Genomic DNA, 12,119 nt, shown 5'->3' with positions numbered 1-12,119 from the left:
TACCTGATGCTTCTCACACTGCGGAAGAGTAATACCCTTCATAAACACCGGCCAAGAGGGGTAGATGCCGTCGGCAAGGTAGTAACACCTATTGTACTCATGTCCATTAACCATAAAGTTCACTACGGGTGCTTCTCCTCTAAGCACATCAGTGAATAACGGCGACTGATTGAGTACATTAATGTCGTTGTTGGACCCGACCACTACAAAAAAGGCATGCCAGATCCAACGATCATACGTTGCAACGGCTACTAAGATAATGGTGGGATGTTTTATGTCCCCCCTTGTGAATTGCCCCGCATGTGCCACCGGACAGTTTCTCCACTGCCAATGCATGCAATTGATGCTCCCTAGCATGCCTGGAAAGCCACGCTCCTCGGCTTTCGCTAGTAGACACTGAGTATCCACGATATTTGGTCGACAGCAAAACTCATCCCCGTAACAGTGAATGATGCCTTCACAGAATTTCTCTAGACAATCTAATGCAGTTGATCTAGCTAGCTTTAGGTACTCATCTATCGAATCCGCAGTGCCTCCATAAGCTAACAAGCGTAAGGCCGCGGTACACTTTTGTAGCGGAGAGAGACCACGACGGTTGCAAGCATCTTCTCTTTGGGTGAAATATGGAGAGTATTCACCTAATCTACGCATAATACGTAGAAAAAGTTGACGCCTCATTTGGTACCTTCGCCGAAAGTAATTCGGAGGATAAACGCAGTTGTCGGCGAAGTAGTCTTGGAACAGCCGATCATGGGCACCCTCACGATCACGCCTGATGTAGCGTTGACGACGTCGCCTTCTGCTTGACTCCTCTTCAAGATTGAGCATCGTCTCCTCATACTCCACTTGGAACGCATCGATCATTTCAGCCTCCATTCCTTCACTCGAATTCGTGGTAGATGAAGACATGGAGTCGAGAAGAGTGAAATTGAAGTGTGGATGGGAGAAATAAGCTCAAATGGGGTGGGGAAGGAGTGAAACCTGGGTGGGGTATTTATAGCGGGGTTAGGGATGAAATTAGGGATTTTTTGCAATTTTTTTCGACGTTTTTGGAGTTCAAACGGTCAAATAACAGCTAGTTCAACGGATAGTCCGCGTGGACCAATAGAAACACGTCACGTCACTTCCGCCCTACCCCTCTCGCCCGCGCACGCCGACGCCAGCGCGCCACCTCGCTCCCACCCGCCTCCCGCCCCCGCGCGCCTGCCAACGCAGGCGAGAGCGCGACGATAGCGCCCGCTCCCGTCCGGCGAGATCCGTCCCGCCCTCTCTCTCCCACTCGACCGCCTCCCGCTCGCCTTCCGCCTGCGCCGCACCGATAGGGGGGTGGTACCGCCCCGCATTGGCACAAGCCTCACGCTGGTGGAGAGGCGGATGCGTTCGTGGCCTCAGAAGGTTAGGAAAGAAACCTAAAAAAAAGCAACCGGAATGGTTGAAACAGGTCGGATTCCGTTCCTGGCCAGGCGTAACCGAACAACATTTTTAAGTTGGGCTGTATTCATTCTGGGCCGCCCGGATTGGACCTTGTTCCGGACCATTCCGAAGGATAGGAACGAGGCCTCAAACAGAACAGGGGACCCGGAGCGCGAGAGGTCCCGTGAGTTGCGGCAACAAGCACATCTCCGCACACCTATACCTTTACGGATACGCCAGTCCGTGCGCACCCACCTTGTCTGTCTTCAATCTCACTACAGCGCGGCGGAGCCCACCGCCGCGCCAACCACAGTGTGTCGTCCTCACCTGGGTTCCGCATCAGCAACTGCTGCTGCTGCCGAATAACCCCCCTTTCCCCAAAATGGCAGCGTGGCCGGCGGCGGCCAACTCCCTCCTCGTCGCCGTTCTCTCGTGCTGCGCGGCAGCACGGGCCGTCAGGACGCACGGCGGCGGCGGCTATGTGTCCGCGGTCGGGGACCCCGGCATGCGCCGCGACGGCCTCCGCGTGGCCTGGGAGGCATGGAACTTCTGCAACGAGGTCGGCCAGGAGGCCCCCGGCATGGGCAGCCCCCGCGGTGCCGACTGCTTCGATCTCGGTCGATCCATCCATTCCTGCTCCCATCTTTCTCCTCCTTCGCCATTCTTCCTCAGTCCTCACACGCGCCCACCGCAGAGAGAGAGATTAGAAATTTAGGATTGCCAGTTCGGCTCTGCGTCAAGCATTGTTCCCGAGATTCGATTATTCAGGAAGGCTAAATCAAATCTTTGCAGAGACAAGCGCCGGCGAGGACGGCCAGCCGGCGTACGAGGTGGTGCACCGGGTGACGGACGCCGACAATAGCCTCCGCGCGGGGGACCCGTTCCCGGGGGCGCCGGCGAGCGCCACCGTCACCGACGTCGACCGCTACGCGGCGGCCAAGGAGCTCTACCTCGGCGACCGGTGCCAGGTGCCCGACAGCCCGGCGCCGTGGCAGTTCTGGATGGTTATGCTCAAGAACGGCAACCTCGACACCACCGCTGCCATCTGCCCGGAGAACGGCCGCCCGGCGCGCCCGTTCCCGCAGACGTCCCGGTTCCCCTGCCCCGGGGGAACCGGGTGCATGAACCAGCCGCTGGTGTTCCACAACCGCACCGCGCTCGACGGCGACGTTCGGTGGCTGCGCGGCGGGGTGTTCGGCACGTACGAGCTCGACGCCGCGGATCCCGGCAGCGGCGACGTGTCGTACTACTCCGTCACGTGGGAGAGGGAGGTCGGCGGCGGCGGGTGGGCGTTCCACCACAAGCTGCGGACGTCCAAGAAGTACCCGTGGCTGATGCTGTACCTGCGCTCCGACGCCACCAGAGGATTCTCCGGCGGCTACCACTACGACACCAGGGGAATGACCAAGATCGTAAGCTCCAGCTCCTCTGCTTTTTACTCGCGTCCCACAAAGTTGTGTCCATTCTTTCTTGGTTTCTTCGCCATTGGGTTTTGACAGATTCTCCAAATTTGTTACTGCACATTGGAATTTACTACTTGCTTTTAAAAAGATAGTAGTATATACCATTTGTACCTACCACGAGGTGAACAAACATGACAGCATATGTCCGTTCTATTTTGAACTTTTGATGTGGCCGGCAATGGCATCTTCGTCTCGGCTTCAGTTCCTAACTGAGAGGGTGGTGGTCCATGGTGTCGATCAGGTGCCGGAGTCGCCGGACTTCAAGGTGCGCGTGACGCTGGAGGTGAAGCAGGGCGGCGGGCCCAACAGCCAGTTCTACCTGATGGACATGGGCAGCTGCTGGAAGAACGACGGGCGGCCCTGCGACGGCGACACCGCCACCGACGTGACGCGGTACAGCGAGATGATCATCAACCCGGAGACGCCGGCGTGGTGCCGGCCGTCGAGGATCGACCAGTGCCCGCCGTGGCACACGTTCCGGAACGGCACCCGCGTCCACCGCACTGACGCCGCCCGCTTCCCCTACGCCGCCTACCACGTCTACTGCTCCCCCGGGAACGCGCGGCGCGCCGAGCAGCCCACCACCTACTGCGACGCCTACAGCAACCCGCAGCCGCAGGAGATCCTGCAGCTCGTGCCGCACCCGGTGTGGGGCGAGTTCGGCTACCCGACGGCGAGGGGGCAGGGCTGGGTCGGTGACCCCAGGGCATGGGAGCTCGACGTCGGCGCCCTGTCGCTGGCGCTCTACTTCTACCAGGACTCGGGCACGCCGCCGGCCAAGAGGCGGTGGACGTCGCTCGACGTGGGCACGGAGATATACGTCAGCGAGAAGGCCGAGGCCGAGTGGACGCTGAGCGGGTTCGACGTCCTTGTGCCGGACCACTGTACCAGGGCACAGCAAGGAACCAGCAATAGCTGCTGGTAGAGTAGTAGGTGAAGGGTGGTTCTCGCCGATGGCATTCGCTTGCAAGCAACACGAATATCTGATACAAACATTTCCTTTAAGCAATTTTGGTTGAAATGTGTAAGCAAACGTGCAGACATGTAGGCGTGCGTCAAGAAGCAAAGTCTTGGATTGGGATGGTTGGAGAGGTTGTCATACGCCCTATACATCAAGAATCAAATCCTATTGATGCGAAGATTTCTTTTATGGTAACTGATATGCCTACCGACTGCAAAACAAGAATCAAGTGGCGACTTCGTTAATCTTGAAATCTGTTGATCATGTCTTCTGTAAGCATTATTTGATACTAATCCTACAGTGGTTGGTTGCGTAGGTGAAGGCCACAGACTCATTCAAAGGATAAGCATCAATGATTGTCTCTTCATTTAATCAATAGTCCTTTAATCAAATGGGCTTCTGAAGTATCCTTCTTTTCGGACGGATGCAATGGTTCGCTGAGGTTGTTGTACAACGGAAGATGGCTATCTCTACTACTAAAAAGAGGTTAAAAGAGACCGAATCTTCCGTCGTGTGTCCCCCGCGGTGCGATCCCGCACTAATCCTTCGTTCAGCCGCTAAGCACCGTCGTTCGTTCGATCGGCGTCCGTCCAGCCGATGGTTCCTCTGATCTCTTCCCCCTTCCGCCGTTCGCCCGTCGTACTTCGAGTTTGAAACTGCGTACACCTCGTGCCTCCCCTCATGTTTAGCGGATCTGCACCTTTCCTTTTTCCCATCAGGTGTGTAATCCGCCGTCGCGCCATCATGATCCCCCGCCATCGCGCCCCACGCCTTGCTCCATCGCGCCTGTCGTGTTCCCGCGCCCTCGAACTCCACCGTCATCACGTTGCTGTGATCTGCCACCGTCGCGTCCACGCCTTGCTTCGTCGCGCCTGCCGTGTTCCCACGCCCTCAGACTCTGCCGCCCTCGGGTTCCGCCGCCGTCGTGATCCCGCACTTGGCATGATCACAGCCGTCGCACCACACGCCTTGCTCCATCGTGCGACCACCCGCGTTGATCCGGTGCCGGGTTGATCACGCGCCGTCGTTCACTGTCTCCAGCCGCCTCCAACCGCGTCGTGTCCATCCTTTTCCTCTCGGCGATGATGGGGCGTGCGGGTTGGTAGATAGGTGCGACGGGCCAGGATGACACCCTTCCCTTCTGGGAGCGGCGTGTGGATTGGTGGTCAGTGTCCCTCACTGGCAAGAGCATGTTCAACGCGGAGCCGGTGCGGTAGAACCTGGTGGCGTTGTACATCACCCCCATCGATCTTTTCTTCTAGAACAATGACAGCAAAAAGAAGTCACATCGCCTGATTAGAGCGGAAACTTCTTTACTGAACATAACATATTAAAGCTGTCGGTACATACGGATAGGGGTACCTCCTGCTAGGGTGTCCACCTCCAATACCTTAGCGCGCCGCTGCCGCCTCACAGGTAAGGGCGCGATGGTGTCTGGCTCCGGCGTGTACGCCAAGCGCATCGTGGTGGACATGCGCCACCACATGCTCGGCCGCCTTTCCTCGATCATCGCCAAGAAGCTGCTCAACGAACAGAAGGTCGTGGTAGTCCGCTGCGAGGAGATCTGCCTCTCCGCAGGCCTCATCTGTCAGTAAGTCGTTTGACAGAGTGTCCAACCAGATGGGCGCAAGGCTATCCGTGACCTCGCCCTTGCCCTTTGGGTCACGAGGCGTACGGCCCGGGCCTGACAGCTGGGATGATGGTTTCCGGACCTCCCCCCGTGCTCTTATAGGTCCGGCGCCTCCACGTAACCACAAGGGCAGGGTGCTCGGGTCTGGCCTCCACAGGCCCGGACCCCCCGGCGGGGTCCGGCGCCGCCACACGTGGGAGCCCGACCCCTATGGGCCTGTCCATCCGGACTGGCCTCGGGGGCCCGGACCTCCCTTTCCCCCGGGAAGGGGTTCGGTGCCACCACGTGCCGCCTCAAGCTGCCAAGGAGGCGACTGCAAGGCCAACCCTGCCACGTGCCCATGGCAGAAGGCCCTCCGTGGGACGCCAGCCCAACTACCGCATTAAATACGGGTAGGTGGGCTGCACGCGCCCAAGATAGGGCATGGCCTGCCCACTGACACACTGGGCAGGTATACTGACACCACAGCAAGCCTGTCTGTTTCCAATGCGGCGCGTCGCATCACTGCGCACTCTGCGCGGGCAGGCGGCGTACAGTAAACTCACAGCGCCGCGCGCGTGAGCAAGGGGTGATGATGGTCTGCTGCAGGAGAGCTGAGGCGTGCGCTCCCACAGTTTACACAGGGGCGACAGCACACGGGTCAACGCAGCCCCTTCGCCTGTTAGAGGGTACTAGCCCAACAATGACAACACGTATTCCACTGTGCGTAGCACTGACAGCAGGTACTGAGCTGGTAAGGCGGCACATGACCATATCCTAGCTGTAGATACGCACATCAACTTCTCGATCGAGAGGACTACAGGAAGGAGCTGGAGAGGAAGATCTCCATATCTCTCGTATTACAGGCTCCAGTCGGTGCGTTATTTAATATAAAGCCGGGCCTACCTGTCGGGGCCTCGCTCAGTGTATGCACTCCCCTTAGTCTATAAAAGGGAGAGCACGCTCGTTAGAACACAAGGTTCTTGGAGACAAGTTCTCAAAAACTCACAAGGTTCACAAGGTCCCGCGAGTTCTCTTGGGCATAGAGGACTCACAAGCTTTCTCAAGCAATACAACATACAAGTGGACGTAGGGTATTACGCTTCGGTGGCCCAAACCACTCTAAATCCCTATGCATTTTCTGTGTTCATCCACCCTTTGATCAAGCGTTCCTAAGTCTTCCCCAAACTCATCCTAAACTACAATTAGGCGGGTGCATTCCGCCACCCGGCTGGAGATTTCCTCCGACATTTGGCGTGCCAGGTAGGGGCATTTAGGTTTGGTCTACGCTTGGTCAAAGTTCAAGACCACGATGGTGCAGGAGGTTGAGCATCATGATCACCTCATGGGCGAGGAAGTGGCGTCATCTATGCCACATGCCACACGCCGTCACCCATCCAGGGTTGTGGTGTGTACTGCACCATAGCATGCTGCAGAGCATGCCTCCATGGCCCTACCGCAGCCCGTACCAAACAGGCCGCTAGCAGCGGCCAGGGAGCTGCTCCGCAACCCGCCAGGCGTGGCGGCCTTGCCCGACGCACAGAGGCAATGGCCTCAAATTGGCACAGGCCTCCCCAGGCTCAGCGGGGGGATCTGGGTCCAGGCAGCGCCATCGTCAGGGCGGCGCATCTGGCTCTGTGCACTCTCCATCGGTGAGGAGTGCACGGACCGAGGACCTGCGGGCGGAGCTTAACCATAGACGTGCGGGAGAGGATGCCCGCATCTCCATCGAGCGGGCGCGCAACCGCCGGCTCAACATCGAGGGTCGTAACCTCGGAACCGAACTTGATGCGGTCGTACCGAAGCAGCAGGGACTTGTCCAGGCACCGGTGTCCGGGGTGGACTGCGCAGTGTTGGCAGGCCACCTTCGTGCGGTGGCCTGGCTGTCCAAGTTTTGGCCACACCTGCCGGAAAAGTACGACGGGTCCACCAACCCATCAGAATTCCTGCAGGTCTACATCACCGCCATCACGGCAGCTAGGGGTAACGACGCCGTCATGGCAAGTTACTTTCATGTAGCCTTGACCGGGCCAGCCCGGACTTGGCTCATGAACCTCACTCCGGGATCCATCCAGTCCTGGGGAGAGCTCTGTGCACAGTTCACGACTAACTTCGCCAGTGCGTATCAGCAGTATGGTGTGGAGGCCCACCTCCACGCCGTGAGGCAACAACCCGACGAAACTCTCCGGGCCTTCATCTCCCGCTTCACCAAGGTACGTGGAACCATTCCACGTATCTCTGATGCATCTATCATCACGGCTTTCCATCAGGGGGTCCGTGACGAGAAGATGCTGGAGAAGCTGGCGTCACACCAGGTGGACACCGTCACCACCTTGTTCGCCTTGGCGGACAAATCCATCAGGGCAGCAGAGGGCCGTGCATGACACTGTGCCCCTCAAGGAGGGCCCGCACATATGAGTGGGCCCAGTGTTGCTGCCCCTGGCAGCGGCAAGAAAAAGAACAAGAAGAACCGTGGCTTGGACAAGCCATGAGTTGGGGGTCCGGTCGCTATAGCTGCAGCGGCCAGGGGCCAGAACTCCCGTGGCAAGCGCCTACGTCAACAGCGCACCGACCCTGGGTCGTGCCTTGTTCATCCTGGGGCTCGCCACAGCGCCACCGAGTGCCGTGAGATCCAGAAGCTCGCGGAGCGCCTTAGCAAAAGGCGCGACCAAGCCTCCAGGGAAGGCTCCTCCCCTCCCCGGCGGTCTGGCAAGGAGAAAGCCTCCGATGCCGATGCAGCTGCTGCGACGGAGAGGGAGTTGGGGTACCAGACCCGAAACAAGGAGCTCAAGGGCCTCTTCTACCAGTCCAACTTCGAGTCCGGTGGGGACGAGCATCGCAAAAAGCTGGACGTCATGTACGGCGGCAGCTCGGAGCTCGTCTCCTGGCGGGATGTCAAAACCCTTCGCCGGGAAGTTCTCTCGGTGAAGCCGGGGACGCCAAAGGCGGCGCCCCACCAGAGGTGGAAGAGCACAACCATCTCCTTCGGGCCGTCCGACTGTCCGGAGAACATGGCAGGGGCTGGGGTGCTGCCGCTCATCACCGCCCCCACCATTGCCAACGTCAGGCTCCACCACGTGCTGATCGACGGAGGCGCTGGCCTCAGCGTCATCAGCTATGCAGTGTTCAAGCACCTGCAAATCCCGGAGTCCAAGTTGGCCCCATCGCGCCCATTCTCCGGAGTGGGCCCAAATCCAGTTTACCCGGTGGGGACCATCTCCCTGCCGGTCACATTCGGGATGGAGGTGAACTTCTGCACGGAGAACGTTCAGTTCGAAGTTGCGGAGGTGAACCTCCCTTTCAATGCCATCATTGGCAGATTGGATCTGTACCGGTTTATGGCCATTGCCCATTACGGGTTTTTGGTCCTCAAGATGCCATCTCCGGCGGGTGTCCTTACCGTGCAGAGTGACCGGACCGGTGCCGTGGTGGCTGTTGAGAAGCTACATGTGTTAGCAGCAGGGCTTGCCCCGACAGCTGGCGCAGAGGGGTCCGACCCCTCATCCTCTCGTGCCAAGGCGCTGACCAAGGCACCTAGGGTCCGTCCGTCTGATACGGATGATGTTCCCGTGAAGACCATCCAGGTCGTAGCGGAGGCCTTCCAGACCACCCGCATCGGCGGGAACCTGGGAGAGAAATAGGAAAGCGCGCTCATCGCCTCCCTCCGGGCAAATGTTGACGTGTTCGCCTGGGAACTGTCACAGATGCCCGGGATCCCCAGGGAGGTGATTGAGCACCATCTGAAGATCCACCCTGATGCCAGGCCGGTCCGACAAAAGCCACGGAAGCAGTCCATCGAGCGGTAGAACTTCATCCGTGAAGAGGTCCGCAAGCTGCTGCAGGCTGGCTTCATCGAAGAGGTCTACCACCCAGTGTGGTTGGCCAATCCGGTCATCATCCCAAAGGCTAATGGGAAGCTTCGGATGTGCATTGACTACACCAATCTTAATAAGGCATGTCCAAAAGATCCTTATCCACTTCCTCGGATAGATCAGATTGTAGACTCCACCTCCGGGTGTGACTTGCTGTCCTTCATAGATGCCTATTCTGGTTTTCACCAAATCAAAATAGCTAAAGATGATAGGAAGCATACTGCTTTTGTAACAGTGGATGGTCTTTATTGTTATATTGTAATGCCATATGGACTGCTTAATGCTCTACCCACCTTTGCTCGTGCAATGAACATCACTTTAGGTGGTTTGGTTAGAGACATAGTTGAGGTGTATGTTGATGACATCGTTGTCAAGACTAGAGAATCGAATTCCCTTCTAAAAAATTTAGCTCAAGTCTTCGATAAGCTACGCGCGACCTCCATAAAGCTTAACCCCGAGAAATGCGTCTTTGGTGTTTCGGCGGGAAAGCTCCTCGGATTCCTGGTGTCACACCGGGGGATCGAGGCGAACCCGGATAAGATCTGGGCAATCGAGGCAATGAGACCCCCCGCATGTCTCAAGGACGTGCAGAGGTTGACCGGGTCCCTTGCAGCCCTCAGCCGCTTCATCTCGAGGCTGGCAGAGAGGGCCCTTCCCTTCTTCAAGCTGATGATAGGGTCCGGTCCATTCACATGGACTGATGAGGCAGAACAAGCCTTCCAGGAGATGAAGCAGTATCTCACCTCCTTGCCGGTCCTGGTCCCACTGGACCCAGGTGAGACGCTATTTCTTTACCTTGCAGCGACGACTGAAGTGATTAGCATGGTGCTGGTCGCTGAGAGGTCAGAGCAACTCCTGCAGGGGGCCCCCGTGGTCCCCCCTGTAGAAGGTGGAGGACCGGCCTCCACTAGTGTGACAACCGACCCTGCTTCGGAGGGTCCGGCCGGGTCCAGACCTGGGGAAGAACCAGGTGTCCTGGGGTCTGACGAGTCCCCAGTTCAAGCAAAAGGATCCAGTCCCACTGGCAAAGTCAAGACTGTCTAGAAGCCGGTCTACTACATTAGTGAGGTCCTTCATGAGGCAAAGGCCAGGTATCCTGAGATGCATAAGCTCCTTTATGCTATACTCATTGCGTCCAGGAAGCTCTGCCATTACTTCCAGGCCCACAAGATTGTGGTGGTGACCTCCTATCCTCTGAGGGCCATACTCCACAATTCCAACGCCACAGGCAATATCGCCAAGTGGGCAGCAGAGCTTGCTGGATTTCAACTCAACTTCCAGCCACGCCACGCCATCAAGAGCCAGGTCCTCGCTGACTTTGTTGCGGAGTGGACACCAGCACCAAGTGCCCTAGGGGTTCCGGACCATGGGACAGACCCCCCACCTCTAGAAGCTAGGGCTCCGGTGTTCACCGGACCCCACTGGACGCTCTTCTTCGACGGGTCCGCACGCAACAAGAAGGCTGGGGCTGGCGTGGTCCTCCTTGACCCAAATGGCGAACAAGCGAAGTACATGGTGCTCCTCGACTTTGAGGCCACCAACAACATGGCGGAGTATGAGGCCTTAATCTTCGGGCTCACGGTGGCCCTATCCCTGGGGGTCCGGGAGCTCCTAGTCAAAGGAGACTCCCAACTCGTCGTCAGGCAGGTCCGGGGGGAGTGTTGCTGCAACAATCCCCAGCTCGCAGCATACCTCATCCACGTAAGTAAGCTGGAGAAGGATGTCGATGTGCTGGAACTGCAACACGTTCCACGCGAGGGCAACTCAGCGGTGGATGCACTCTACACGAAGGCATCAACTCAGGCACCGGTTCCAGAGGGCGTCTTCCAAAGATGGCTGCTGAAGCCTTCCGCCCAACCTGCCGGACTGGGTGAAGGGGGTCGGGCTAGCACCTCGAAGCTAGCGGTCCCGGCGGCGCTTCATTCGTGGAGCCCGCCAAGGGTTGTGTGCACCCTCGAGGGTCCCGAAGACCTCGGGGAGCCACACCCAATTTCTCAGGAAGGTCCCGATGCATGGATCTCTAAGATCCGGGACTTCCTGAAAGATAATTTCCTTTCTGAAGACCAAGCATCTGCTTAGCGCATAGTGCGGTTGGCTAAGCTCTACACGGTGGTAGAAGGGGATCTCTACCGCCGTGGCACCAATGGCATCCTCATGCGGTGCATTACTCGAGATGAGGGCTGCGACTTGCTCGCAGAGATCCATGGAGGCGAGTGCGGAAGTCATTCTTCATCCCGCACGCTGGTCAGTAAGGCCTTCCGGCATAGCTTTTACTGGCCGACAGTGCTCCAGGATGCAACTGAGCTGGTAAGGTCCTGCAAGGCATGCCAGTTCCATGCAAAGCAGATTCACACTCCAGCTCAGGCGCTGCAGATGATTCCACCCTCTTGGCCCTTCGTTGTACGGGGGTTGGATATCTTGGGACCTTTCCCTAGGGCCGTCAGCGGGTCCGGTACCTCTACGTCGCCATCGACAAGTTCACCAAGTGGCCGGAAGCAACCCCTGTGGTCAACATTACCAAGGCGTCAGCAACTACCTTCCTCAAGTCAATTGTGTGTTGGTTCGGGGTCCTGAACCGGATCATTATTGACAACGAGACTCAGTTCACGAGCCAATACTTCCAAGGGTACTGCGAAGATATTGGTATCCAGCTCTGTTTCACCTCCATGGCGCATCCCAGGAGCAATGGCCAAGTCGAGCGGGCTAATGCTGAGATCCTCAGAGGGCTACATAAGGGCTTCGGGACGGGGACCTAGTCCTAAGGCGAATCTTGAACCGAGAAGGGCTACACAAACTCTCCC

At 57.9% G+C, this 12,119-nt stretch overlaps 1 protein-coding gene across 2 annotated transcripts; it reads left to right on the top strand.

The window, feature by feature from the left end:
• Nucleotides 1–1,677: 1,677 nt before the first annotated feature.
• LOC112884097 lies at nucleotides 1,678–4,026 on the top strand. Of its 2 annotated transcripts, none has more exons than XM_025949424.1 (3): nucleotides 1,678–2,030; nucleotides 2,182–2,825; nucleotides 3,118–4,026. In XM_025949424.1, exons 1-3 carry the CDS (start codon nucleotides 1,796–1,798, stop codon nucleotides 3,799–3,801), a joined length of 1,563 nt encoding a protein of 520 aa, XP_025805209.1. In that variant the 5' UTR covers nucleotides 1,678–1,795; the 3' UTR covers nucleotides 3,802–4,026. The 2 variants fall into 2 exon arrangements, with proteins under 2 accessions (XP_025805209.1, XP_025805208.1); XM_025949423.1 differs by having other exon boundaries at nucleotides 1,679–2,030; nucleotides 2,206–2,825.
• The last annotated feature ends 8,093 nt before the right edge of the window (nucleotides 4,027–12,119 follow it).

Source organism: Panicum hallii, chromosome 3 (genome assembly GCF_002211085.1).
Source record: "Panicum hallii strain FIL2 chromosome 3, PHallii_v3.1, whole genome shotgun sequence".
Taxonomy (NCBI): Eukaryota; Viridiplantae; Streptophyta; class Magnoliopsida; order Poales; family Poaceae; genus Panicum; species Panicum hallii.
This window is presented reverse-complemented; position numbering and strand designations above follow the sequence as displayed.